Below are 26,661 nucleotides of genomic sequence, written 5' to 3'. Positions count from 1 at the left end.
CGCCCACGTTTTTTTTTTCAACGCAGCAACTTTTTTTTTTGGTTGCTGGCACTTTTATCTACCTCAAGAGAAAAGAAAGTGCAGAGCGCGAAAGCACCAAAGTGACTGAAGGATTGCCGTAAAGCAGTATCTCTGGTCGTATGATGTGTATGATGTCATTGACATTTTAAAAGACTTTTTAAAGCAAATAAGTGACTCTAAAAAATCTAACACCCAGCAATGTGTAATTTCTTTGCATCTCCTTTCGAATACAACATTCAAATTACTAGACAAAAAAATGATATCCTGAGAAAAGTGGATTTTGAGGGGTATAGCTCCATAGACCTCCATTCATTCTGCACTCGTCCTGTGAGCGCCCTCATATGGAACCAGAGTGGAACTGCAACCAGTTCAGAAGCTGGAAGTTTACTGAGAGTGGAAGTTCTCCCCTTATTAGACATTCTCTGGTAGGGTCTCTGCAGAACAAAAGTGGGCGTTTCTAAATTTGTGGGTGTTTTCTAACTGATGGGTGTTTATAAATCATGCAATTAAGATGCAGAAAGCTTGCCGCTAAGCACCAGCGTAATGATAATAAATGTGTCCGAAAAAAATAACAAGGAGACATTTTAGCTCCAAAGATAAAGATAAAGATTTAGAGATTGACCTTCAAGCACATTTTTTTTCTTCTAAAAATCACATTTCCAGACGAATTACATCATATGAATCACCACCTACTAAAATACTTATATTTTCTCATGAGATCTGGTTGGATAGTTCTATTCTTATTGATAACAAATCACAAATGGTTGCCATTGAATTCCAATATAATCTATATATAATATTATCAGCGATTCACCTCATCCTAGTATGTATTCTGGTCTTTTGGAATACATATAGTACCTTATCTAATATCTGCACTGGAAATCTCTATAATTCAATAGAAACTATCGCAATTTGTTTCAGTGAAAACTATTGGGATAGAAACTAATAGCAAAGGAATATGTGCTAGTATAAAAAAAAAAGTATTAAAAATTACTAGATTCTAGTCACTATTGGATTACTATAAAATTAAAATTAAGATAATCGTGACTTTTTATCTCACAATTCTGACTTTTTTCTCACAATTGTGAGTGTACTACGGAGCCACTAAAGGGACATGGTGGTGAAAAAAATAAAATAAAAATGAATGCTTTTGCCCTCTCTCGCAAATGTTTTGTGTTCCCCCGAGAAACTTTGAGTTTGCTTGCAAATTCTTTTGAGCTTTTCTCGGCTTATCGCAAAAGTTTTTGCGAGAGAACAAAAAGTTTATTGGGGGAACACAAAACATTGACAAATATTTTTTCCTCCATCTCATATTTTTTTCCTTCACCGTGTCCCTTTAGGGGCTCCGTAGTTTACAATGTCAGAATTGCGATATAAACTTAATTGCGAGTTTTACATCTTGCAATTCTGACTTTTTTTTTCGCAATTATGAGTTTATATCCCGCAATTGCCTTCTTACTCAGAATTCAGAGTATAAAGTCTAATTTTGAGGAGAATTCAGTTCACAACTTGACATTTCCTTACAATTCTGACTTTATAATTCGCAATTGCAAGTTTATATCACGCAATTCTGACTTTATAACTCACAATTGATAGTTTATATCACTCAATTCTAAGAAAAAAGTCAGAATTTTGAGAAAAAAGTTGCATTTACTTTTTAAAAATGTTTATTCATTGGCGGAAACAAGCTTCCATAGATTACTTATTAGTAATAAGAAACAAAACAAAAACAAGACGAAGTATATAATAATATACTGGCTAGTTGTCAGGCGAAATGTTCAAACAGCTTGCCACACACACACACAAGAGCTCCAAGCAGGATCCACAGGCTGTTTTTAGAATGCGGAATTCCGTTGTGACGTCGACGCTCGCAGCACATTATGATGTTCTACAGATGCGAGAGTTCTACGCCCTCCTGGCTGCTTACTTACACTCATAATAAGTGTTTTATGTCATTGAGTAGTATAGTAAAAAAAATTTTTTTTTTACTTGTGTGAGGACATCCCCAAAAGGAGGCATTGTCAGATTTAGCTAACTTCTGTAGGCAATTTGGTCCCCGAAGTGTAGCTAAAAACACCTTCAGACAGATACAATCACCTAAAGATTGGGTGGTCACAGCTCTTTGTATGCTTCCTGTTAACATACACATTTATTTTACGTGTCTCTCAGATTGCTAAACACATTGATGACACGCCTTTAACATACCTGGAATAATACGCAATAGCGTAATGGCCCAATGTTGCTAAAATTCACAGGGCCCGGGACTAAATTTCAATGGTTGGTCAATCTGAGCACAACGAGGAAGCAATGCTGTAGTCCAGTGATTGTCATTTGTCAACCAAGGATAAAGGTGTGGCTTTGTAAACTGTGAAACAAACAATAGAAGTTTAAAATTACATTGAATGATCTCGAGATTTTTCTTCAGTTACTTTTTAAAGAAAGAAAATAAACTAATGTTTAAATTGAGCATGTTTTATAAATGTATGTGGATGGTAGCCTACTCGTGGAAGTCGTTCTCAGAGTCGTCTTTCACTCAGTATCAGATGCTAACACATTAAGACAAAAACAAACTGCACACATTTAACATTATGTGTAGCTATACTTATGGCAACTAAATTGCTAAAAGTAAAAGGAAAACTTGGTTGAAAAATAATAGTTAATGAAAAATAATGTCTATTAAATTATATAAATGATAAAAGTTACACTTTATTGTTACAGTTAGCTTATTGCCATTTTAATTAGCTAAATACTATTATATACAAGTGAAAAGATATGAGGTATATCAAATAAATAATTGGATGTTTCAAAAAGTAAGTTAGGACCCCACCTGCTGGTAACAACCGGCAAAATGAAAATTGCTGAATCAATTATGGAGCAGATACAAATTTGTGTGCAATATGCATAGTCAATAAGTACAGGAGATGTAAAATAAAATTTCAAAACATTAGAACACAATGAATCATTTTATTATAAAAGTATCAATAAAATCAGTTACAAAGCACACACAATTTTCCCTCTGTACAACACTGCTTCACAGGGTAGACATAAATACCAATTTACAGCCAAAAATACATTACAGTGCCTGTCAAACCTTTAGTCTGGGGTATTGGATGATTTTGTTGCTCTTTTTAACATTATTTATTATAGTATGAAAAATATAATGGCAGCTAAAAGCATTTTTTTGGTGACATGCGAGTCCCCGAGTCAGTTAAAAGGTCAGAGGCCATGTTTAGAACATTTCATAAAGCAAAAAGAAAGACAGCTGATCTGGGATCAGTTCTAAATATTCTGTGATGCATGAATAGAACGGATTCTACATCAGCATATTGGAGTGATGTTTTGTCTTCTACAGTTCACACACAACAGAAGGGAATGAGATTTCTTTTTCTTTTTTTAACAGAATGATAAAAATGTAACTACAAAAATATTTCTTAAAAAGCACTTGAGGCATCTGGTTGAAGCAATCCACACACACACACACACGCACACACACCATCAAAATCTAGTCAAACACACTCCAATCAGTACTCAGCACTGACCCTCCTGTTTTTTTTTAATCAATCAAACAAGTGGAAGAGAGAATAATCTCTCAAAGCTTATGATTTTATTATTATAATTTTTTTTATCAGAACCCGTGAGCAAACATTAGGAATTACAGGTAGCACCACTAAATGAAAAACAAATTCCATCACCAACCCAAATAACAGCTGAAAGGGTGAGTATGAAGGGAAGAACTTTTTCCATCATCCAACAGATTCGATTGGTCCAGAGGGTCATAATAATCCAGTAGACCTCCTTTTCCTCTCTTCCTCTTCCTGTATGTCATTGCATAATAGGTTATATAAACTGAAGGTGCTGTTCTTAAATCGGATTGTTTGTTAAAATATATTAAAATAGTTGAGGGCAGACTTATCAAACCAGACGTTAATTTTTATTTATAAACAATTGAAGCAAGTAATGTTCTTTTTTGCAAATCAGGCCTGAGAATCTAATAATGTCCAAGACATCATAAACCAATTAAACATTTAGTTTCTTTATGTAACATCTCGGCTCTGGACGTCATTGTTCAGCTTAAGCACAAATGAAAACAGCCACTTTAAAATACCTTTTTAAAGCTATATTATAGCTATTTATAGATAATATAGCTCTTATAAAAGGAAAAAATAAAACTTTCAAATGAGTGCTGTTTGGTATTATTCATATTAAAAGCTAAAAAAAAAAAGAGAATAAAATCCCCATGGCCAGAGGACTCCCCAGCTTAAGGACTCCTCAGAGTTCAGAGCTCATTTGCATTTTGGGTGTGGCTGAGCAGCATCCACAGAAAGCGCTGGCCAATCAAAGGTTTTGGAGGCGTGTCCTGAGGTTGAGTGGCACTGCTGCTGTAGTGAGGAGGGAGAAGCTGGTCTTTAGGGTCAGGCCTCAGTTTGTGCGATTGTGTTTGGAGTCGGTGAGACCAAAGCTGGGGCTCTAGAAAGAGGTCTCCACCCCGCTGTCACATATCCCACTCTCCTCCTGATGGGGGCCCAGTGTCAAACCCTGAATGGACTTACAGAGCCCTGGACCTGAAAAAAAAAAAAAAAAGTATTATTAATATGACCATAGAAGCATTTCAAATCTTTTCCCTAATTTTATATCTATATCTATAAACACGTTTTATTTATACAGAATAAAATACTTTTATATAGAGTAAAAATGTCATAAAAATTGCTTTATAAAAGGAAAATGGAAAATGTTAAAATTAAATTGCACATATACTCAAGCTATGACACTTATAAAATGAATTCAAGCAATCGTAATATATTTTTATTTGATTATTATTAAATCTAATTACAGATGGGTCTAAAAGTTTGCAAAATAAATACATTAAACTAATATACATTAAACAAAAACTAATCTCACCAGGTTAACCACTTGAGTGACAAGTTGAATAAAAATAAAAGAATAATCTAAAAATAAAATAATAGTCAGAATATTGGGTTTGTCCCTATTTTGCATTAATAACAACAATACTCAGAATATGAAATATTACACATCACATCATTTTACATCATAATGTTTCCAGATTTAGAATCCAAAATTTCACATGGCCTCTTTTGAACCCCACTATATTTATTGACCATTGGTGTTTTTTTTTTAACAAACAACGTGGCACATCAATATGGACAACCACAAGAAGGAAACCGAGACAAAAAAAATAACTTTCCCGTGCTGGCTTACACATGCTCACTGAACCCTGACGATGAACCCTTCATATCAGACAGCAAGGTGGAAAGACTTGTTTCAAAGAAACTGCGCCAGAGACAAAAACCAGAAGTGTCATATCTGGCTTTCACTTCTGTTCCTGGGAATCCCCCTCTCAAGTGTCCACTTCCCCCTGAAACATTGGCATCACTGCAGAAACTATATGTGAACACGGGTCACCCCGAGACCGAGGGGAACTCCCTCAGAATGCAGTGGCAGTGCTGTTTTGTTGACATCATGTTTGAGTGCACTTGAGGTAACGTCAGGACCACAACGTGATATTATTGTTACGGAGAGAGGGGCCCGAGACTGACAGTGATTTAATCTGGGGGTTTTACAAACCATATTGTGGGACAAAAAAAAAAAAAAAAAAAAAAAAAAACTCTACAACAGGGGCGTGTAGTACAAAATCTCACGCATACTACGGAATTTCACAATGATGACATGCTCTTGGGAAAAGATCCAAAATGCCTCACCAATGAGCAAACAATACCTTTCGAGAACATGAATCTTTGAGGTTTATGTTCTGGTACATAAAACAAAATAAATATTATTTCACTATTAGACAACGGTTCAAATGTTATCAGGCATTGTAGTATTTGTACCTTCAACATGTAAATTAAAGCAATAAATAAAGCAGTCAAGGCCTTGTGTTACTGTGATTTTACCATAGTTGAATCTTTGGCACAGTGGCCTTGAGTGGCTTACTGGTTTTGTAAAATGATTACAACAGAAATGTGATTCAAATATTATGAAAATTAAATGTAGTCAATGTGTTAATCAAATCACAATAAACCATTCTTCTGCTAGATAATTTATTAGCCTAACTGTACGCTGTTTACGCAATTTAGCAATTTGCATTCCACTACCTTTCAAAAGTTTGCAGTCTATATGTTTTGTTTTGTTTTGTTTCAGGAAAGACATTAATACTTCTATTTAGCAAGGATGCAATAAATTGATCAAAAGTGACATTTATGTAATGTTGGATAAGATTTCTATGTCAAATAAATGCTGTTCTTTTGAAATTTCTATTCATCAAAGAATCCTAATCTTAAATAGTAATACTATTTCACAATATTACTGATTTTTTTAATAAATAAATTCAGCCTTGGTGAGCATAAAATATGTCTTTCAAAAAAATGTTTAGACCCCAAACATTTGAATGTCAGTGTACTGTCACAGTTTTTTTTTTTTTTTTAAATGTTACAAATGGCTTTAAACGAAGCGTATCTGATCAGATTTTGTTTTTATATTATTTGACGAATTACTCATTTACTAACATATCCAAAGGGACTTACAGTGGAGAAGTTGCTGCGACCAACCCGTGGTTATGCATACTGAAGGACACAATGGTAACGGTTCATGGATCACCCCTTGTGGGCTAGAACCAACAACTTTTGGCTTCCCAGCCCAAAAGTTCAACTACTTAGGCCACATCACTCAGAAATGCACATTACCTGTGAGCTGAGGTGTGGTGTGGACAGCTTCAGGCTCCTTACACACAGCCTGGAGTAAACTGACAGCACTGCTGTTCCCAACATGCTTCAGTCCCTCCAGCAGCTCACGCACCGTTCCTCCAGACACCTGAAGGAGACAGATGATTAGCAGCTGAAACCAGAGCAACAACAGGAAGCACAAAAATAACAGTTCAGCTTACTGATATAGTTAGTGTTAGAGGAATTAATATCTTTAATGTCGTTCTGAGAAATATGGATCAATAGGTTTAGCTTTAAGCATAAAATTGCATATTTCAATCCAGTATTTCTGGATATAAAAAAAACCCCCATTTCACTCAGTTTTGTTGTATCTTGTGATTGATTATATAGATATGATATATGATATGGCCTGTCACAATCATGACGATGTGCTGACAATGAATTGTCATACAAATAATCACAATTAACAATTTAATTCTGTTTGGTTCATGTAACTTACAATGTAAGCCTACTATGTTTTTTTTTTTTTTACATATTATTAATATAATATAACAATATAATGTAATGTAATGTAATGTAATGTAATGTAATGTAATATTATATTATATAATATAAACACACAAGCCTTGATTTTGTATGAAGGAAGACCTTTGACTATCTTTGTGTTCTTTTATATTCTTTATTCTTGACTCCCTGGCAGATTATGATTCCCTTGCTTTTATAGAATAACCATTATTATAAAATTAATAATTGTTATAGGCCTAAACATAATATAATATAATATAATATAATATAATATAATATAATATAATATAATATAATATAATATAATATAATAAATGGGTCGACAGGTTTAGTCCTAAGCATAAATAATACAGAACATTTTCAGTTTTAAACATTTGAAGTTTTGAGATTAAATACATTTAAAATACAAAGGAATTTCCTAAAGTGCTACAAAGTATTGAATACACTTATATCTAATCTGTTTGGGAAAATCAATTCTCTTAGACACATATCAGACCCGTTTACTGCCCCACTTTAAAAACAATGCAAATTCGTTCATAACAGCTGAGCACTGTTGCTTCTGCAGGATGGCAATCAGTTAAAGGGATACTTCACCGATTAGCATTAAGCTTTGTATCAGTAGAAAACCCGGTAGTATTTTCGAATGGCCTTGCTTCCCTCACTCATGTCCCCCTGAGATGAGAGATTTCTCTATTTGTGTGTCTGGAAAAAAACTTCCGATGGAACAAAAATCGTCATTTTGCGTCATCGGATGCTTTTTTGGCCAGAGGCGAGAGACTAGAGCCAGTCGTAGGAGCTCGTTCCGCATGTTTTCAACCCGCCCATAGGGGGATCTCACGATAAAACGGCATGTTTTCAGTTTCGAGTCCACTAGTAGCCTAGTTGTATCATTTCCTCCGATACTGCCCTCTGTAACCGGTAGGCGTGGCTTGGGAGTGGCCTCGTAGGGCAGCGAAGCAAGTGCATTCTGGGAGTTGTTGTTTTTCATCCACATTAGCAAAAATACATTTTCTGGCTTTTCACAGTCTAGAAGGCACCAACTTCTAAAATAATTTCACATTTCTACTACATAAATGACCCAATTTAAATACACATTCATCTTTCCAGCGGTGAAATATCCCTTTAAGATCATATTAAAAGACAACTACTTTTCCTTACTACTGTCCAGTGTTTATGCAAGACTGAAAAAGGAAGTGAATTTGTTTACCTCGTAGCTGTCCAGCAGCTTTCCAGCAGGGCAGGAGCTGAGCCTGAAGGCGCTGGTCAAGATCCCAAGCCCCAGAGCATGAGCCAGACTCTCCCAGCCTCCCGTCTGCCCCTCCAGTGCCTGGCACAGCTCCTGCTTCGTGTCAGAGCTCAAGCTCTTCATGTCACCTGCCAACGCGGACCACACATTTTTAAAAACTGCTACGTGTTCTCAACATACGCTATCTTTCCAACGTTTGGGGTCAGTGAGATTTTGATACTTTTGTTCAGCAAAGATGCATTAAATTACACAGTAATTGAACAGTTAAGACATTTACAACGTAAAATATTCAAGTATAAACAAGTATCACGGTTTTCAACAAAATTTTAATCAGTACAACTGTTTTTAACTTAGATGATAATGAGAAATGTTTATTGTGCACCAAATCAGAATGATTTCTGAAGGATCATGTGACACTTAAGATTGGTGTAATGATACTGAAAATTGAGCTTTGCCATGCAGGGATAAATTACATTTTAAAATATATTAAAAAAGAAAACACATATTTAATTTGTAATAATATTTAACAACATTGCAATATTTTTGATTACATAAATGCAGCCTTGATGAGCGTAAGAGACTCAAAAATATAACAAATTTGTACGAACCCCAAACATTTGAATGGAAGTGTACATAGTAGTAAAATAGTTTTCCTCTTTAAATGAATTTCCATGACTTTTCCAGTCCACTGACTTCATGATAACTGGATATGGCTTTTTAAAATTTGTTTATGAAGAGTAATTAAATAGTTTATTAAATATTTAGAGCTCAGCATACTTATATTATTATATTTCCACAATAAATGTTACTTCCATGCCAAGATTTTATTGATTTACACAACTTTTTGAACTTAAAAAGCCCTGAACATAAAAAAAAACTAAATAACTAAATAAACATGACAAGAAAGACTGGAGCTCATACCTTGCGGTGGAACGACGATAGTGTTGGGCTGATACTCTTCTCCATTAAGAATATCATACACCTGTCAGCACAGAACAGACCACACATTATTTTCACCACCAATGACAACCAGCAGTACAATTACATTACCCATCCTACATTTGGGAAACCCACCTCTGGGGAAGTTGCCATGTTCAGAGGGGTCGTCCCGGGAATATAGCCTTCGTCCTCCTCCTCGTCCTCGCATGTGCCACACAGCTCATCATCTTTAAAGAACAGCGGTTCAAAGTTCTCCTTATGAGGATCTGCTCCTAAAAGCAAAAGCACACAACACTAGTTGGTTACACCATGTAAAGGTAAATTAATCTACTGACTATGGACGGACACAATTATAACATTTACGACTTGGGATGAGTCAGGAAACATCTTTAATAAATGATAATGAACTTGCTTTAGAATGATTCTACCAGATCTATATATAAATCATTAATGGCAGCAGGCAAAGACAGTTATTGTTGACCTGTCATGTTAGTTATAAATGAACACACATAATTCCTCACCTGCAGCCATTAGAAGTGCGCTCAGTTTGGTTGAGTCCCGTCCTGCAGCAATGTGCAGAGGAGTGGAGCCGTTATAGGTGACGCTGTCTACATATGCGTTACCCTGTGTAGACAAAATGTTACACGTGCAGTGTTATTCATCAAGAGATAAGTTCATGAGCACGTTATTTCTGCATTCACGTTTGCATTCGTCTCCTCACTTTCAATGGGATTTATGGAAAACAAGATAGTCCTTCATATTTTAAAATATAAGATTTGATATACTATTTAGACATATTCAAAGTTCTTTCCACTGTCCAGTTTGACTGTTGGTCCTTCAGAAACCGCTACGGCTATGATGTCAGACATGTCAGTGTATACTGTGATATATCATGTGACCATCTTTGTTATTATATGCACCTCCATTCAAAAGTTTAGGGACAGTAAGATTTTATAATTATTTAGCAATAAATTACTCCGCAAGGATGCATTAAATGGATCGAAAGAGACAGTAAAGACATTTAAAATGTTACAAATAATTTCAAATAAATGCTGTTCTTTTGAACTTTCTATTCATCAAAAAATTCTGAAATCAAAATATCAAGGTTTCCACAAAAATATAAAGCAGCACAACTGTTTTTAACATCGATAATAACAAGAAATATTTCTTGAGCAGCATATTACAATGATTTCTGAAGGATCATGTGACTGCCACTGAATATTAATCTTTGATTAATAAATAAAATAGAAAAAGGTTATTTTAAATATTACACAATAATAATAATAATAAAACATATATTATTTTTTATTACAGTCTTGGTGAGGATAAGAGACTATTACAAAAAAACTAAATAACATGTACCGACCCCAACAGCAGTATTTATTCATTTGAAAGGGTTATTGTTACTCATTTCACATGAAACGAGTTTAGCCAATCATAACAGAGGTTATTTAGCAATAAAAGAGAAAGTAGAATCAACTTCTAACAATTAGTGAGGTCATGACAGACTAAAATATACACTAATTAACATTTATAAGTTGAAAAAACAATAAACTTTAAAATAGTAGAAATATGCAGTATTCACTAAAGCAGCATCCTCAAAGCATTCACGGACTCATTGATCATGTAAGGAGGTGTTAGTAGTACCTCCAGCAGGAGGCAGCCGGCGAGGGAAAGGTTTCCCAGCTCTGTGGCCAGATGAAGTGCTGTGCGGCCACATGTAAGCTCCTGAACCTCCACGTCTGCCCCGCCATCCAGCAGGGCCCGCACACAACTCAGACTGTTCGCCTGTACAGCCAGGTGAAGCGCGCAGAGACCTGAACACACACACATAAACACATCAGAGCCCAAAAAATGTGAACGAATGAATGATTCTCAGATAGTTGGTCCAGCGTACCTGCTGTGTTGGGGATGCTAGTTAACTGCACCACCGACTTGTGCTTCAGCAACAATCGCAGCATGCTTTCCTCTTTCTGTCGAGCCGCCAGGTGAAGCGCCGTGTTTCCATGGCGATCTGTCAGCGTGACGTCCACCTTGGCTTCCAATAAGGCCTCGACTACCTCTTTCTGCTGCGTCAACACTGCGAGGTGCAAAGGAGTCTGGGACAGAAGTATCAGAGGATTTTATTGGCTACCGGGTTTTTGGATATTATACAGGCCTCAGTTGAAGTGAGAAACAAAACCTGATTTTAAAGTATTATGTGAGTTTTTAGTATACCTGGTAGTAGGGCTGTGCGATTAATCGAAATTGATTTTCGATTTTGATTTTGAAAAACGATTATTGTGCCGCTGCCGCCCAGCGCACCATCCTTTCCTTCACTGCGGTGCACTTTCGTTCCTCCCTAAGCCAAACTTAATTCATATTCATACAGAAATTTACACAGGTTTGGAACAACTTGAGGGTGAGTAAATGACAGAATTTTTATTTTTGGGAGAACTATTCCTTTAAGCCGGTATACAGTGAAGTCTATATGCAGTTATTTTACTTTAATCAATTTCTGTTGTAGGCTATTACTTATCTCAATACCACTGTTAGTACATCTTCCTATAAATCCTAAAGCACTGTTTATTTAATTTATATTTTTGTTCTGCTATATTTATTTGTCAGTTTTGTTTGTAATTAGTTTTTTTTTTTTTTTATTGCATTGCTGACTGTTTACTTGTCTTCTGTAACTGTTTAGAGGACCTTTTACTTAGCTACCTTAGTTAACCTAATATTGGTTTTGCTTAAGTATCGATAATTGTGAAATTTTACTGATATCTAAAGTTTAGGGATGCACCGAAATGAAAATTCTGGGCTGAAACCATAACTTGTGGATGCACTTGGCCAAAAACCGAAACTAACTTAAAAAATAAATAAAATAAGATTTTTTTTTTTTTTATATAATTGTAATAATATTAGACTTTTTATAATTTGATTGAATCTGAATAAAAAAAAAACACAAGCCAAAAAATAAAATTTTACTTTTAAACTTTTATTTAAAGTAACACATCAAAATTGGACATAAAACATTAAAATAATATTAAATATCAATATTATTCTTCATTCAGATCCATGCAAAAGAATCAGATTTGTTATTTTAGATACACTATTTTTAGAGGTCGACCAATAGTGGATTTTACTGATAACGATAACCAGGTTCTCCTACGCTGGCCGATAACCGATTAATCAACCGATAGTTTTAAAAAAGAGATTTTGAACGAAAACAGACATAACATATAAAATACTAAAAAAATATTAAAAACAGTACTGAACCATGAAAATGTACTGTACTTTTTAACCATAAATATATTAATTATAGCTTGATCATTCATGTTGGTTCATAGTGCATTAAATAATGTTAAGAGAAACAACTTTAAAATGTAAAAATGTATTAATAAATGTTGAAATTAACAATGAACAATACTTTTATTAGCCTTAGTTAACCCTCTGGGGTCTGAGGTGTTTTTGGGGTCCTTGAGATGTTCTGACATGCCCTGACATTTGTGCTTTTTTCAGTTGCTTATAAACATATTAATGGCAAAAAAAAATTACACACTATTTAGCACAAACAGGGCTACCATAATATGTGAGCAACAATAATGTACATGTCTGCATTTTTGAGAGAATAATGTTTATGCGTGGTTATTGAAAAAACTAAAAACTAAAGTTTCTGAAATAAGGCCATAAAACACATACTAAATATGTGCCAATAAGACTTTTGTCTAATAGATGTCATTGCCTAGTGTTTTTTCTTCAAAATGATGTGAAAATCACCCTGCCTAATCATTCACATAACACAATACATTGATTTGAATTTTGCAAAGCACTTTCTGTTTGGAAAGGCAATATACAGAGTGGGCGTCACAGATCATGCATATTTAGTGATTCACACCTCAGGAGACAATGGGGCCCGCATACTTAATTAGCCATTCATTCAGGTGAGTCACTGAGCCACAAGAATGCAAGAGCAACAGTTGGAAGCATCTCAATTCTTTTTTATTTTTCCACATATTGTGCTTGCAATTTGGCCTATAATATCCAAGGAAAACATGTCTAGTAATTGTGCAGTTAATTCTCATACTGTATTTTCAGTTTTGGAATATTTATCCTCTCCCCAAATTTGTCACTAATAAAACACAATAAAAATTATTTAAAGAAAAGGCTTATATTTACCTTTTAATAGTTTGTTTACATCTACCTTGTAAATATATTTTTTTATTAAAAAGGTTACAATTACAACAACAATTCAAGTGTAATCTTTCTTTGTAAAAACTAAAGTATACATTTTATCATACATATTTCAAAGTTAAAAAGGTTACAACAACAATAATTACAATTTCAACAATATTTCAAGTGTACTCTTTTTTTGTAAAAAAAAAAAAGATTATAGGCCTACATTTTATCTATGTATTCATTACTTTGAATATAGCCAACATTGGAACAGCTAACATCTTAGTTGATGACTTTATTTTTGACAAAAATAGTAGGCTATTTTATATATAGAAATTGCTAAACAAAAGCTTATTTGATGTGGCAGTATATTCTACAGTAAAAACTGTACCCAAATCTACTAAACAAAATGTTGTCTTTCATATTTCGCCTGACTGTAACGTTGTTTTCATGAAATATTAGTGCATATTGTTAATTTGCCGTTTAATACGTTGCTTATACAAATAGCCTACATTTTATTTAAACATATTTCAGTCGATTTTTACTCATCTCAGTATAGCAATACAGTTTGCTAAAACAACATCATTCATTCACACACGCGATTTAAATTTAACTTCTGGCAAAGATGAAGTTGATGATAGGCTGACTCGCGATCTTCGCAGTAGGCTAGTGAACGCACCGGAGAAATGCACATTTATTAGGCTACATAGTTTTTTTTGTTTTGGATGGTTTTGTTTAGAACCAGCTTTCTGTAAATATATCAACATTTTTTTAGACATGTGAGGCGAGTAGGCTACGGGTTCATGATGATCTCCAGTTCAGACCTTATGTTGTGATTGCTAGCCTATATTTACTTTAAATCCAGGAAATTTGTTAATGAAAAAATTATTAAAATTAAGATACAATTGATACAAAACGAAATTCGTTTTAAAGAAAGGATTTGTACTTTCTGTTTTGAGGTCTCTGTGAATGTTTGAAAGTATTTTAGTGCTTAGAGCGCTCGCGTCCATAATGGAGAACTGTCACGTAATATTGTTTTTTTCCTCATAAATGCGAACACGAAAAATAAAAGACAAAAGACTTTTAAGTAAAACTTACTCCGAAATTGTGTCCTCGGCGGAATTCGCTCTTCAATATGCTGCCGTTCGTCGTCTGTTACAATCTTCCTCTGAGGAAACAACCCGGTATCGTGCATTCTTCCTCTCTGTCCAGAATCATCTGAAGGGCGTCTTTATTACCGGAGAAGCGTGCCATACTCAAAACGCGATGAACTATCAGTAAGTCTGATAGAAACTGTGTTTTTATGGCATTGATCAGGGGGCGTATGCGATGCATACTAGATCACCTAAACTATTTACATGTGAATCGCGCCGGGGGCGGGGCGGCCGCAGCTGATTATAAAGATAATGAGGCAGAAGGAAAAACGGTACCTCTCCTTGCTTTCAAACGGATTACATGAGTTGAAAACATTTGTGTTTTATATAAATTACTTCATTTAAAAGAAGAGATTTCAAGCTTCATAAAGACATAACTCACATGCCTGTGTGAGAAGTATTCGCTGAGTTATGATTCATTTTCGGACGCGTTTCAGAATGGACTACACGGACAGAGAGAAGGCAGAACCTAGCTTCGTGTTTATTTTTCTTTATTTGGCAAAAAGCACCACACTTTGTTTTTATTGTGAGTATACACAAAAATAATACACATTTGACAGAATCGATTGATGTATGAAACTCCTATGGAAAATCAAAGTCAACAGAGTATTTATGAGTTTCTTTTACACTGATAAAAAAAAAGCGAGCTGGTATCGCCGGCGATACCGCCGACCTCAGGGGGTTAATAAAAGTAATCTGTTATTGGTGCCGATTAATTGGCAAAACCGATCAATTGGTCGACCTCTGTTTATTTTTTGACCAATTATCAAAATAAAGTATAGTTAGCTATTATTATCAGAGCATGTGAGCAGAGCGTAGAGGGGAACTGATCTGTGAACGAGAGGGTAGCGTCATTTTACCAGCGTTGCCCAGCATGGCTATTCCACACCATGTTACAGCAAAGTAAGGCTATTGCAAACAGAAACAAGTCTACTTCAGAGAAATTTCATGTCGGCACATTATTTGAGCAGATTTTGCTTTTCCGGTGAGCGCGAGCGGTACATGAGTGGAGCGTTTGTTTGGGCCGTGAGAGTGCAGACACGGAGCGGAACATTGAGCAGAGTAAACTGCCGGTACAGACTTACCTGCTCAGCCAGAGTCGCTTCAGAAGCGGTTGCGCTCAAAGTTACAAACAATTCAAGAGTGAAAACTGAACGCTGAACACTGAGGGGCGGGGCGGGGCGGGGCAGGCGGCATATATTTTCTGCCTTTTTTCTCTTTCAGCCAAAAACTGAAAATGACATTTTCGGCGGCCGAAATTTCAGTGCATCCCTACTAAAATTACTCATATCATGCCATAAGACTTTGATCATATCACCCACCAATAATCGTGATTTCGATATTGACCAAAATAATAACGATTATGATTTCTGCCATAATCGAGCAGGCCTACCTGGTAGAGATCATTTCTCATGTTAAGTACATCCGCTCCAGGGAGATCAGAGATGACTTGTGCTAGATTTCGCACGGCATCTGTCTGACTGTGGATCACTCCCAGATGTAAACCCCTAAAAACCAAACCCAAAATTTCAGTATTAAACCTTCAATCTTTGGGTGAAAAAAAGACAAAACAACATCTGAAATCATTTATTCCCATTTGCCGTGTTTTGGTGAGAAGTGGATAGTTTATGTGAATAGAGCTTCTACAAAAACATGAGGTTGGTTTGTCTGACTTACGTGTCTCCGTTCTCGTCTTGAGTGGTCATGAGGGGGCGCTGTGGAACCAGAAGCATTCTGGCATCACCGCTTAATGCGTAATGAAAGAGAGCTTGAGCATGTCTTGCAGCTAGCTCAGCCAAATGTGGCTCTAACACACAGCCTGAAAAGAGAAATGCACAAATTTATCCAGAGACAAGTTTAAAGATTTAGCTGCATTGACTATACCGGGAAGTCAAACTCAGTCTAACCTGTGGCGTCTAACTCGAGATCTTCTGTAGGCTGTGCGTCATCACTAGCCACTCCCTGATTCAGGGGAACAGGTTCAGGTTTGGCACAGATTCGCACCCCTCCACCTGAAGCAGGATCATCATCTGTATCACTGTCGCTATCCTCTTCACTGTCTTCTACTGGGTCTTGATACGCTAAAAGAGGAAGGAAAACTGAGAAACGGACTTTGCTGCAAGTTTTTTCCCCCCCCAAAAAAATATATATTTTCTTATAACATTTGTACACTCCCATTCTTAGGGGCCAGTAAGATTTTTTTTTAAAAGAGATTCATACTTTTATTAAGCAAGGACATATTACATTGTTCAAAAGTGATAGGAAAGACATTTACAAAATTCAAAAAAAAAAAAAAAAAATTACATCATGTTTTTTTTAAAGTTAAATAACTGTTTTCACCATCAATAAGAACTGTTTCCTAAGCATTAAATCAGCATATTAGAACGATTTCAGAAGGATCATGTGACACTGAATATGCTGTGATGATGGCAGCTTGATTGACAGCTTGGACACTCACTATGCTTGATGCTTGTCCCGCCTCCTCCCATGCCTGAGGAGAAGTTGTATCCAGACCCATAATTATAATTTTGATATCCCTGGTAAAAATGCGCTAGAAGACAAAAACATGAAATATTTTGATCTAAAAGATTTGGCCAACATCAATGCATCAAAGCAGTGCACGGTGGGATATTGAAACGTTTAATTAAAAAGTCCAATGCAATATTGAAGTACCTCCTCCTCCTCCACTGGGACCGCCCCCTGCTGTAGACCCACCCCCTCCTCCTCTAAACATGCCTCCAGCTCCGCCTCCTGCTCCGCTGTAGTCCTGGAAGTTTGGCAGGGTTTTCTGTCTCTTTCTCTGGACCTCTTCTTTGTCTAAACAGTTTAAAAGAGAAATTCAGTGGAAAAGTAAACCAGTGTATGGGCAGACACTGGACTTTTTACTTAATTGCTATGCGGTAAAAAAAAAAAATCGTACATTTCAAACATACAAAATAGAATTATTGGCACTTTTGGCAACAGACATTTTTTTCTGTCTGCAATTTATTTCTTAGCTCACAAAATTGTGGCAAAAAGCAAAAAAAAAAAAAAAAAAGAGAGTTGATGCTTTGGTTACAATCAAACCTTTTGGGAGATGGGTAAAGACTGTACCTATAATCTGTGGATGGTAAGTGAATGGCTTGGGTTCGCTTGTTTCATTGTCTGACTTCCTCTTGAGCTGCACAAACACAGAGATTGGCTTCTGGAGGTTCTGGTCTCGATATTTAGGCGTCTTGAAGACGATGGCAAACTAAGGGATGGAAATGGAAAGGTGGATTATTCATTCCGCCAGAATATTTATTTTATTAATAATAATAATAATAATATTACTATATAATTACAGTCATTTAAAGTCAGTATGAAACAGTGACTTGATGAATAATTCAAACTTTTTTCAGCAAGGATGCATTCAATTTATCAAAATTGATAGTAAAGACATTTATAATGTTACAAAAGATTTCAATTTCAAATAAACGCTGTTCTTTTGAACTTTCTATTTAAAGAATCCATAAAAAGATGTATCAAGGTTTACACTAAAATATTAACTGTTTCCAACACTGATAAAAAGCAAATTAGAATGATTTCTGATGGATCATGTGACTGAAGGCTGGAGTAATGATGCTGATCATTCAGCTTTGCCATCACTGTTGTCTATTCGAAACAGACTGATGGCATTATCAGACCACAAAGCAAGTCACTAAACATAAAGAATCAGGTTTGGACCAGCAGGGCAGGACAGTTCCTGTGCTGACCTGTCTGTGGACGTCAGTCGGGGAGAAATCCCCGTAGGCCTCCCAGGTTAGACCTGAATCATCATCTTCGTAAAACCGCACCTGGATGTCATCTGTCACAACAACAAAAACAAACAATGACATCACATAAGAGGAAAATAAGAAAATGAGATTACTGTGAACCAACAGGGAAAGGAAGAGGAAACAACTGTCGACAGACACAGTAAAATTTGAATCTCCGTCATCACAATGCAGAACACTCGTACTTCCTCAGAAGCCATGATCTAATACAATACAAACTTCATTCAACAGATAAGCACAATACAGACACATGATCCAGAAATATATCAGATGTTCTAGGTATCAATTGGAAATACCATGGTACTTTGAGATATACCATGATACCAAACAATAAAATAATCATGTAAGACTGTCTTTTCATATTATTAGGGCTGGGGATCGCCAATGCCACCGCAATATGATTCACGCAGCAAAACTTGTCATTCAATGCATCACAATACCATAAACAGATCATGACTGAAACTGTGGTATGAATCTTATTCCTCATTTTAAAACACTCCAGAGCTGGTCAGTGTTTCAGAGGATTTAGTGGGTAGTAATGGTGAACACTGTTGATTTTGTATTTCAGGTTCAACCAGAATCAGAAACAGACTGATCATCTATTTATCATACTATGACTTGTCCATGAAGAGACGTCTTCTTTGTGAGCAAGGTTAGGATAATATGAGAGAAGGGAAATGGCGAGTAGGTCGTTGAAAAACTGACGTCTCCTACCCCCGAATTTGCATATGAAATGGGGAATTCCCTACAGCTGGAAATCTGCAGTGAAAACTTCCTTTAAGAGTGCAGGGCATCCAAAATCTACGACAAGAGAACAAGGAGCCGGATCACCTGTAGGTTAAAAGCTAAAACTTTACAAAATGGCTTTTTCAAATGTTCCCGATCCTTAAAGCATCCACATTTACACCTTTACATCCCTATCTCCTGAAGTCAAGAATTCTTGCACCAAAAACAGTCACTACTAAGTCTCAAAAGACCATTCTTTACACTCTCGTTCTGACCCTTAGCAAAGTCCCTTTTAAAACAAGTCAGTTCCCTCGGCGGCCATCTTGGTAATGCCCCGGGCAACTACTACCAGTAATGCAAGTATAGCTCCTGTCTACTTTAATGGCAAAAGACGGAAATCACGGAAATTGCCTGTCAATATTGCGTTTAAATGACATTTCAAATGAGGAATAAAATCAGACAACAATAGGCTCATAATCTACGCTTTTTTGGTTGAAATCATGCAAATTGTTTGCATTATTCAAGCTGGTCTAGCTAATTCAAGTTCAAGAGTAAAACAAACAGGTTATAGCCTATCAAAAAGGTGATTGGCTCTTTAAACCATAAGGTGAGACTTCCTAGTCTGGAAATCCAGACCTAAATCTGAAAGATTAATGGTCTGGCATCAACTAATGAAAATCGGCCAGCTCGATGGGCGGCACCAAGCATGCATTTGAAAATCTCACTGCGCGCAATTGGATAACACTACGAGTAGGGATGCACCGATCCACATTTTTTCACTTCTGATCCGATCCCGATACCTGAATTTGGATATCGGCCGATACCGATACTATTCCGATACCAGAGATTTAATTTAGAGTTTGATTTAATATTATTATTATCATTATTGTTTATTTGATATGTTGCTGAAATAAACTTCTCTCAACATGCAAGTATGAATGATATGTTATGTACGTATGTATGCATATGTCCCAAAAGGCAACTTGAGGTAAGTATAAGGTCAGAAAAGGAAGTCAGAAAAACAGGAAATCCTGTTAACAGGAAAAATCCCATTCTGAAAACAAATATGCAACTGTAAGGGTTTCAAATTGATTGTCATGTCAATATTTATTACATTCCCAAAATGTCAAATACTTGCGTCTTGAAATATAAGGAAAGTGCAAGTGTAAACATCTTACACACACACTATCTGAAGGGTGATCTCTCGATGAATGCTCGATCAACATCAGCATCGTGCAAACAAACAAGCGGATTTTGCCTCAAACTTTTGCTTTTTACGCACGTCAATTTTTCTCTGGTCGCGCGAATGGATTCAAAATATTCAAGCGTCCAAATAGACGCGGTAGACGCGAATTTGACGCGCTATTCACGTTTGGTGTGAACGCACAGTAACGTGGTGCTTTTTTAAAATGTTTGATTGCGTTCGTTGTGTTGTACGACGCGAGGGAGCTTTAAAGGGCTCTGAATTACAGCTTTGCAAACATTGCATGTTGCTGTCTTGCTCTGCGGTGTTTCCAGTGTGAAGCATTTCCACACAGCGGACGTTGTTAGCTAGCCGCAAACCGTGGAATGGATTTCCTGAGCGGGGGCGTGTCTCATAACACTGTGTCTCATTGAGCCGCGCCTCCGTTCAGGAAATCCATTCCACAGTTTGCAGCCAGCTAGCAGACTCGCCGGCGGGAATCACTTTTGGACTTTGGAGTCATTTCAGCAGACATGACTCATGGATATCGGATATTTTAGCAGGTTGGATCGGGAAAATCCGATACGTGAATTACGCTGGTATCGGGTCCGATACCGATACTGGATCGGATCGGCCCCATCCCTAACTACGACCAATCACAACAAGCGAAGCCCCATATGCTTGGCTACCAGCGGAGCTAACTGGTAGATTAGACTCTTGCCGTATCCAGTCGGCAAAACAGCAAAAACGCCCTTCTTGCAAAGGAACTATTCGAGCGCCGTCTTCTGTTCCTGCTTTAGATAAAAAGCCAAGTCTAACTCGTTCATTGTAACGGCCAAAGCCGTTTCAAACAACTGGTGTTCATCCATAGCCATCTTGCAATGTTTACTAATGACTTCGACGTCACAAAGCTGTCGTCATCTGTTTAGCTCGCCTCTGGCCTGCCTATATCAGACAACCCGATGTGATTGGTGCAGCTCGGATACAAGGGCATATTTAATGAGCATCATTACTGCTCTGCTCTGTTTTTGCTACTTTACTTTAAGATATACTACTGTTCAAAAGTTTAGGGATAGTAAGATTTTGTAAATGTTTTTGAAATAAATCTCTCACCAAGGCTCCAGTCTTCAGTGTCACATGATCCTTCAGAAATCATTCTAATATGCTGATTTGAACAGTTGTGCTGCTTAACATTTTTCAGTGTTTTTTTATTAATTATTATTTATTTTTTTAAGACCTTACTAACCCCAAACCTTCGAACAGTAGTGTATATGTAAATGATCTTTATGACCGGCTAAACTCTGCAAGAGAAATACAAAGAATGGCTGAGTTGCTGTACAGGAATTGCTAACGCAATTGTCTATGTTAATTTGATCATGGTTGTGATGTCACAACCACAGTAATTGCTGAATAACTCTTTAAGATGTCCATTGTAAATGTTACAATTTGAAAGTGGCAAGGAAAAATTCCTGTTTTTCATTACATGTCCTTAATTCTGTTCAGCAATAACAGACATGCAGAGAATGCCATGACCGTTGTGATATTGCTTTCTGACCTTTCTGGACTTTGTCACATAGCAGATAGACCTCCTCTCCTCCTGTCACACAGCCGGCAGTCCGATCCATCCGCACTATCTTCAGATTGGAGGCATTTGGGGCTTCTAAAAAGCAACAAGAGAGACAGGGGTGTTTGAAATGAAAAAGTTGTTTGTTTTTGCGGAGTTTCCTTTTTATTTTAGACAGCACTGAGGAGAGAGGCAGAAATGGAGTCAGAGATTATCAGAAAAGGGAGGGGAAATTGAAAGTGTAGGCTTAGTTTCAGGGAGGAAGCAATACCCAACAGTTCTCTGCCAGAGAGCGAGAGAGACAGAATAAGAAAAAGAGAATGAGACTGAAAGTGAGACCTGATTACAATCATTAGCCCCAAACTCAAAATCATGTGACCACCCCGTTAACAGAAACTACTGGGACAAAGAAGAGAAAGAAAAGTGTTTGTTGCTAAATTTCTAATGACTATGAATTAGAGTTATTATAGTAAAGTAAAACCGTTAAATAAAACTATTTTGTTACTTGAAATAAAATAAACGTTCACTGAAATAAAATAAAATGTAATAAAGTAAGTTTATATTATTTCAGCTAGTTTCCAAGGTAACATTTCTCATTTCCAATTAGTTTACCTAGATGTGTTAAATTAACTAAATAAAAAAAATAAACACTATAAAAAACAAAAATGAATAAAAATGACAAACATAAAAACTAATTTAGAATGTACAATAAGGTTTTATTTGTTAACTTTACTTAACTACATATTTAACACGAACAGTTAGCAATACTTACAGTATTTATCAATCTTAACGTTACTTTCAACATTTACTAATACATTTTTAAAATCAAAAGTTGTATCTGTAAACATTAACGCACTGTGAACAAACATGAACAAACAATGAACAATTGTGCTTTTATTCACAAACATTAACAAATTAATAAATTCTGTACAAAAATAAAAATTAAAAACACATTGCTCCATGTTAGTTCATGTTAGCTAATGCATTTACTCATTTTAACAAATGAGACCTTATTGTAAAGTGTTGACATAAAGACTACAATTGTATCTCAATGATACTAAAATAGCACTGCTATGAATGCTTCTCATTGACACGGTCAGCATCAAGGAGGATGATACTCACTGCTGTCGAAGATGGGGTCGGAAATGACCGGATCCAGTCTCCGGGTGAAGCCTCCATCACTGTCGGGCAGGAAGGCTGTGAACATGAGCCGGACCACACTCAGGTCCATCTCCTTCGACTGATTATTGGCTGCAGTGCTAATCTGGTTCCTCTCATGTTCTGAAATACATGTACACACAGTCACAATGTGCTGAACACTTCAAGCATTCTTAAAAAGAATCATTAATTCCTATTTAAATCCATAGGACCACTGCCTTCGGACCAAACTGGGGTTCATTTTCTTTGTACAAAGTGACAAGTGTTCGCTTCTTGTGGAGTTTAAACCTACAACCTTTCGGATACTATTCCAGATCTTCAACCATTAAGCTAGAACAACCATAAGCAGTCTAATAAGTTTAGTCACTTGTATTTTTGGGTTGAAAAGTACAAACCAGTCAGTAACACTGGTCACACTGTATGCCATCAACTTCCTGCAAAAATGTATTTATGAATGTACACTACAGTTTAAAAAATTTGGGTTGGTAATATTGATGTTTTTGAACAAAAGTCTTTTATGCTCACCAAGGCTGCATTTATTTGATCAAAAATACTGTAAAAAAACAAAAAAAAATAATATTGTGAGATATTATAAAAAAATTAAAATAACTGTTTTCTATTTTAATATATTTAAAATTGTATTTTTATGATGTCAAAGCTGAATTTTCAGCATCATTACTCCAGTCTTCAGTGTCACATGATCCTTCAGTGTGATATGTAATATGATGACTTGATTAGGGTTGGGTATCGTTTTTTGTTTTTTTTCAATACCGGTGCCAAATCGATACTTTTAAACCGGTACCGGTGCCTGAACCGATACTTAAAAAAAAAAAGAGCCTCAAAACGATGGTGAATGACATTAAAGAACGTTTTTATTGAAAAATAAAATAAAATAAAATAAATTCTTAAAATTGAATACCGGTATATAAAAAATTTTGAGTAAATATATAAATATAAGTAGTCTAAATACAAAACACAACAAATTTACATAACAAATTCACAATAAAACCTAAGCCACCTAACCCAAATACAATAATTTAACACTAAATAACACAAGTTAAGTAGTCTGTATTTTTGGTATGAATATTGGTACGTTATTTTAGAACGCATCACCTCAAATGCCGTGACGCGAAACCCCTCGAGGAAGAAGAACGTTGTCATGTTTACAACTGTGAAAATGAGCGTTCATCAGGATCAACTGAATGCTGGATTTTCAAAAGTACGCGAGGTTCGCGGCTCTAGCAGTAAACTTGCACAACGTTCTTGAATAAATGTAATTTATTAGATGTATGCCAGTCTGTTATTGTATGGACATCGACTTTACATTTTCACACTAAACATGACGCAAAACAAATAACGAACTGTGATTGGTTGCGTTATGTCAGTCAGTCCTTGGCTGATATTTTTATTCTTAAATACATGTATGTGAATGCGTTTCATATTTAAATGTCTGAAACCTAAAATAAAGCTTGTGTGTCAAAGGGTTAACTAGCGTTCAGGAGAACCAGAGGGCAGATATTTCAACAGACGGCTGAGGCATGTGGCACCGAAATGGGGCACCGAAATCTGCGTTTTTATTCGGTCCGGTTCCATACCGGTTACTTAGGTACCGGTTCCATATCGGTGCCCAGTTTCGGTACCCAACCCTAGACTTGGTGCTCAAGAAACATTCTGAAAACAGTTGTGCTGCTTTTGTGGAAACCGTGAACATTTATCTGAAATAGAAATCATTTGTAACACAAATATATTTACTGACACTTTTAACCAATTGAATGCATCTTTGCTGAATAAATTATTAACAACAATGTTGTTTATTTTAACTGCCCCATGTGGATGTAAAAATACATCTAAATACTAAAAATACAACACACACACACACACACACACACACACACACACACACACACACACACACACACACACACACACACACACACACACACACACACACACACACACAGACAGACAGGCAGACAGGCAGACAGACAGGCAGACAGACAGACACACATACCTGTGAGTTCTCTGGGTATGCGAACTTCTCCTTGTAGGACATCTATGTCAGGATTGATGAATATGCCATAGTTGTATCCCATCCTGTAGGCCTCAATCATCCTCTCCTCCAAAACTTTACTCACGTTCTTCTTTGTCACGTGCAAAATGCCCAGGTTAGGAAAACTGTGAAACAAGTGCAATTGGATATTAATTATGACCATTATCATTGCATGTACCAAAAGTGTTGTTGCTCAGAAAGAGGTATTTTGAGTCGCTGGATGTTGAGGGATAGATTCAGACCTGATACTTGAGTCTTTGGGCTGCAAATCGGCAATGCAGATTCCTTTATCGCACTGTTTGCCCACCAGACTGTGAGCATGGAGATGGGGCTCCGTAGAGTTGGTCACCAGCTGAACAACCACTCGTGCTGCTCCCTGGTAGTTACAGATCTGTTGTCCCACAAACAAACAGAAAAGAATGACACAATACAGTTTTTTAAAAAGACCGTTTCAGATCCAAAATCTGCATAAAATTTGCCACTTTGCCATAATCGTCAGCATCATCATTTATCAATAAAAACAACCACTGATCATTATCATTATTTATATAAAAAACAATAATAATAACAATAATAATCACGTATAAATAAAACTATTATTATTATTATTGATAGATTATTGTGATAATTAACTCACAATAAATAATATAATAATTTATATGATTTGTTGTGAAATAATAATAATAATAAGCATCCACATTATCTATTTATAAAACAATTATTATTGATCGATTAATAACTGATCCATTGACAATTATCATTATTATCTTTTAATAAATATAATAATTTATCATTTAACGTAGATATAACAATAATCGAATCAAACAAGTATCATAAATATTATTATTTTACAATAACATATTAATTTATTGTGAAATAATAATAAATCATGTATAATTAAAACTAACTATTATCATCAATAGATTGTTGTCCTTATTTCAGAATAAATAATATAATCATTTATATCATATATTGTAAAATAATAATCATTGATCATTATTATCTTATGATAAATAAAATAATTTAATGTTAAATAATATCCTCACCATCTAATCAATAACAGCTACTGATAAATTAATATTATTTTACAATAATAATTTATTGTGAAATAATATAAACAAAAAGTTTTTTTTCTGATATTTTTGTCTTTATTATTCTTATTATTAAACAACAAACAAATAGTACTATATTATATACTAAAATTACTATTCATACATAGGTATGTACAATTTGATAGCAGTCTTTGTGTAGCAGTTCGACAAAAAATACTGTTCAGAAAGGCAAACCAGAAGATATTAATGGCAAAGGAATGTCACAGGTATGCTAATCTCATTTCGGTGGGGAAACCCCTGCATTCAGGGAAAGTGGGCGGACCATTTGTGGACTTTTCCACAACATAATTTGGCCATTCTTTCTTATCAACCACACCATTCTTAATAAACACACAGAAGAGTTCAAATGAAAACAAAAGA

At 35.8% G+C, this 26,661-nt stretch overlaps 1 protein-coding gene across 2 annotated transcripts in view; it reads right to left on the bottom strand.

Moving 5' to 3' along the window:
- Positions 1-2,965: 2,965 nt before the first annotated feature.
- Positions 2,966-26,661, bottom strand: part of nfkb1 (nuclear factor of kappa light polypeptide gene enhancer in B-cells 1) — a 39,080-nt gene continuing 15,384 nt past the window's right edge. For both annotated transcript variants that reach the window (XM_084430845.1, XM_084430846.1), the window contains exons 6-24: positions 25,432-25,580; positions 25,151-25,314; positions 23,104-23,262; positions 21,973-22,077; positions 18,449-18,540; positions 17,808-17,946; positions 17,388-17,531; positions 17,173-17,265; positions 16,622-16,795; positions 16,392-16,533; positions 16,108-16,222; positions 11,306-11,507; positions 11,056-11,225; positions 9,930-10,032; positions 9,544-9,680; positions 9,391-9,451; positions 8,431-8,597; positions 6,720-6,846; positions 2,966-4,583 (exon numbers count right to left, since the gene is read on the bottom strand). In XM_084430845.1, the coding sequence (XP_084286971.1) occupies positions 4,489-4,583; positions 6,720-6,846; positions 8,431-8,597; positions 9,391-9,451; positions 9,544-9,680; positions 9,930-10,032; positions 11,056-11,225; positions 11,306-11,507; positions 16,108-16,222; positions 16,392-16,533; positions 16,622-16,795; positions 17,173-17,265; positions 17,388-17,531; positions 17,808-17,946; positions 18,449-18,540; positions 21,973-22,077; positions 23,104-23,262; positions 25,151-25,314; positions 25,432-25,580 (2,538 nt within the window). In that variant the 3' untranslated portion in view covers positions 2,966-4,488. The remainder of the gene's footprint in view (positions 4,584-6,719; positions 6,847-8,430; positions 8,598-9,390; positions 9,452-9,543; positions 9,681-9,929; positions 10,033-11,055; positions 11,226-11,305; positions 11,508-16,107; positions 16,223-16,391; positions 16,534-16,621; positions 16,796-17,172; positions 17,266-17,387; positions 17,532-17,807; positions 17,947-18,448; positions 18,541-21,972; positions 22,078-23,103; positions 23,263-25,150; positions 25,315-25,431; positions 25,581-26,661) is intronic.

Source organism: Rutilus rutilus (genome assembly GCF_951802725.1).
Source record: "Rutilus rutilus genome assembly, chromosome: 14".
In the NCBI taxonomy this organism is placed as follows: domain Eukaryota; kingdom Metazoa; phylum Chordata; class Actinopteri; order Cypriniformes; family Leuciscidae; genus Rutilus; species Rutilus rutilus.
Note: the sequence above shows the minus strand (reverse complement) of the source record. Positions and strands in the feature narration are given on the sequence as shown.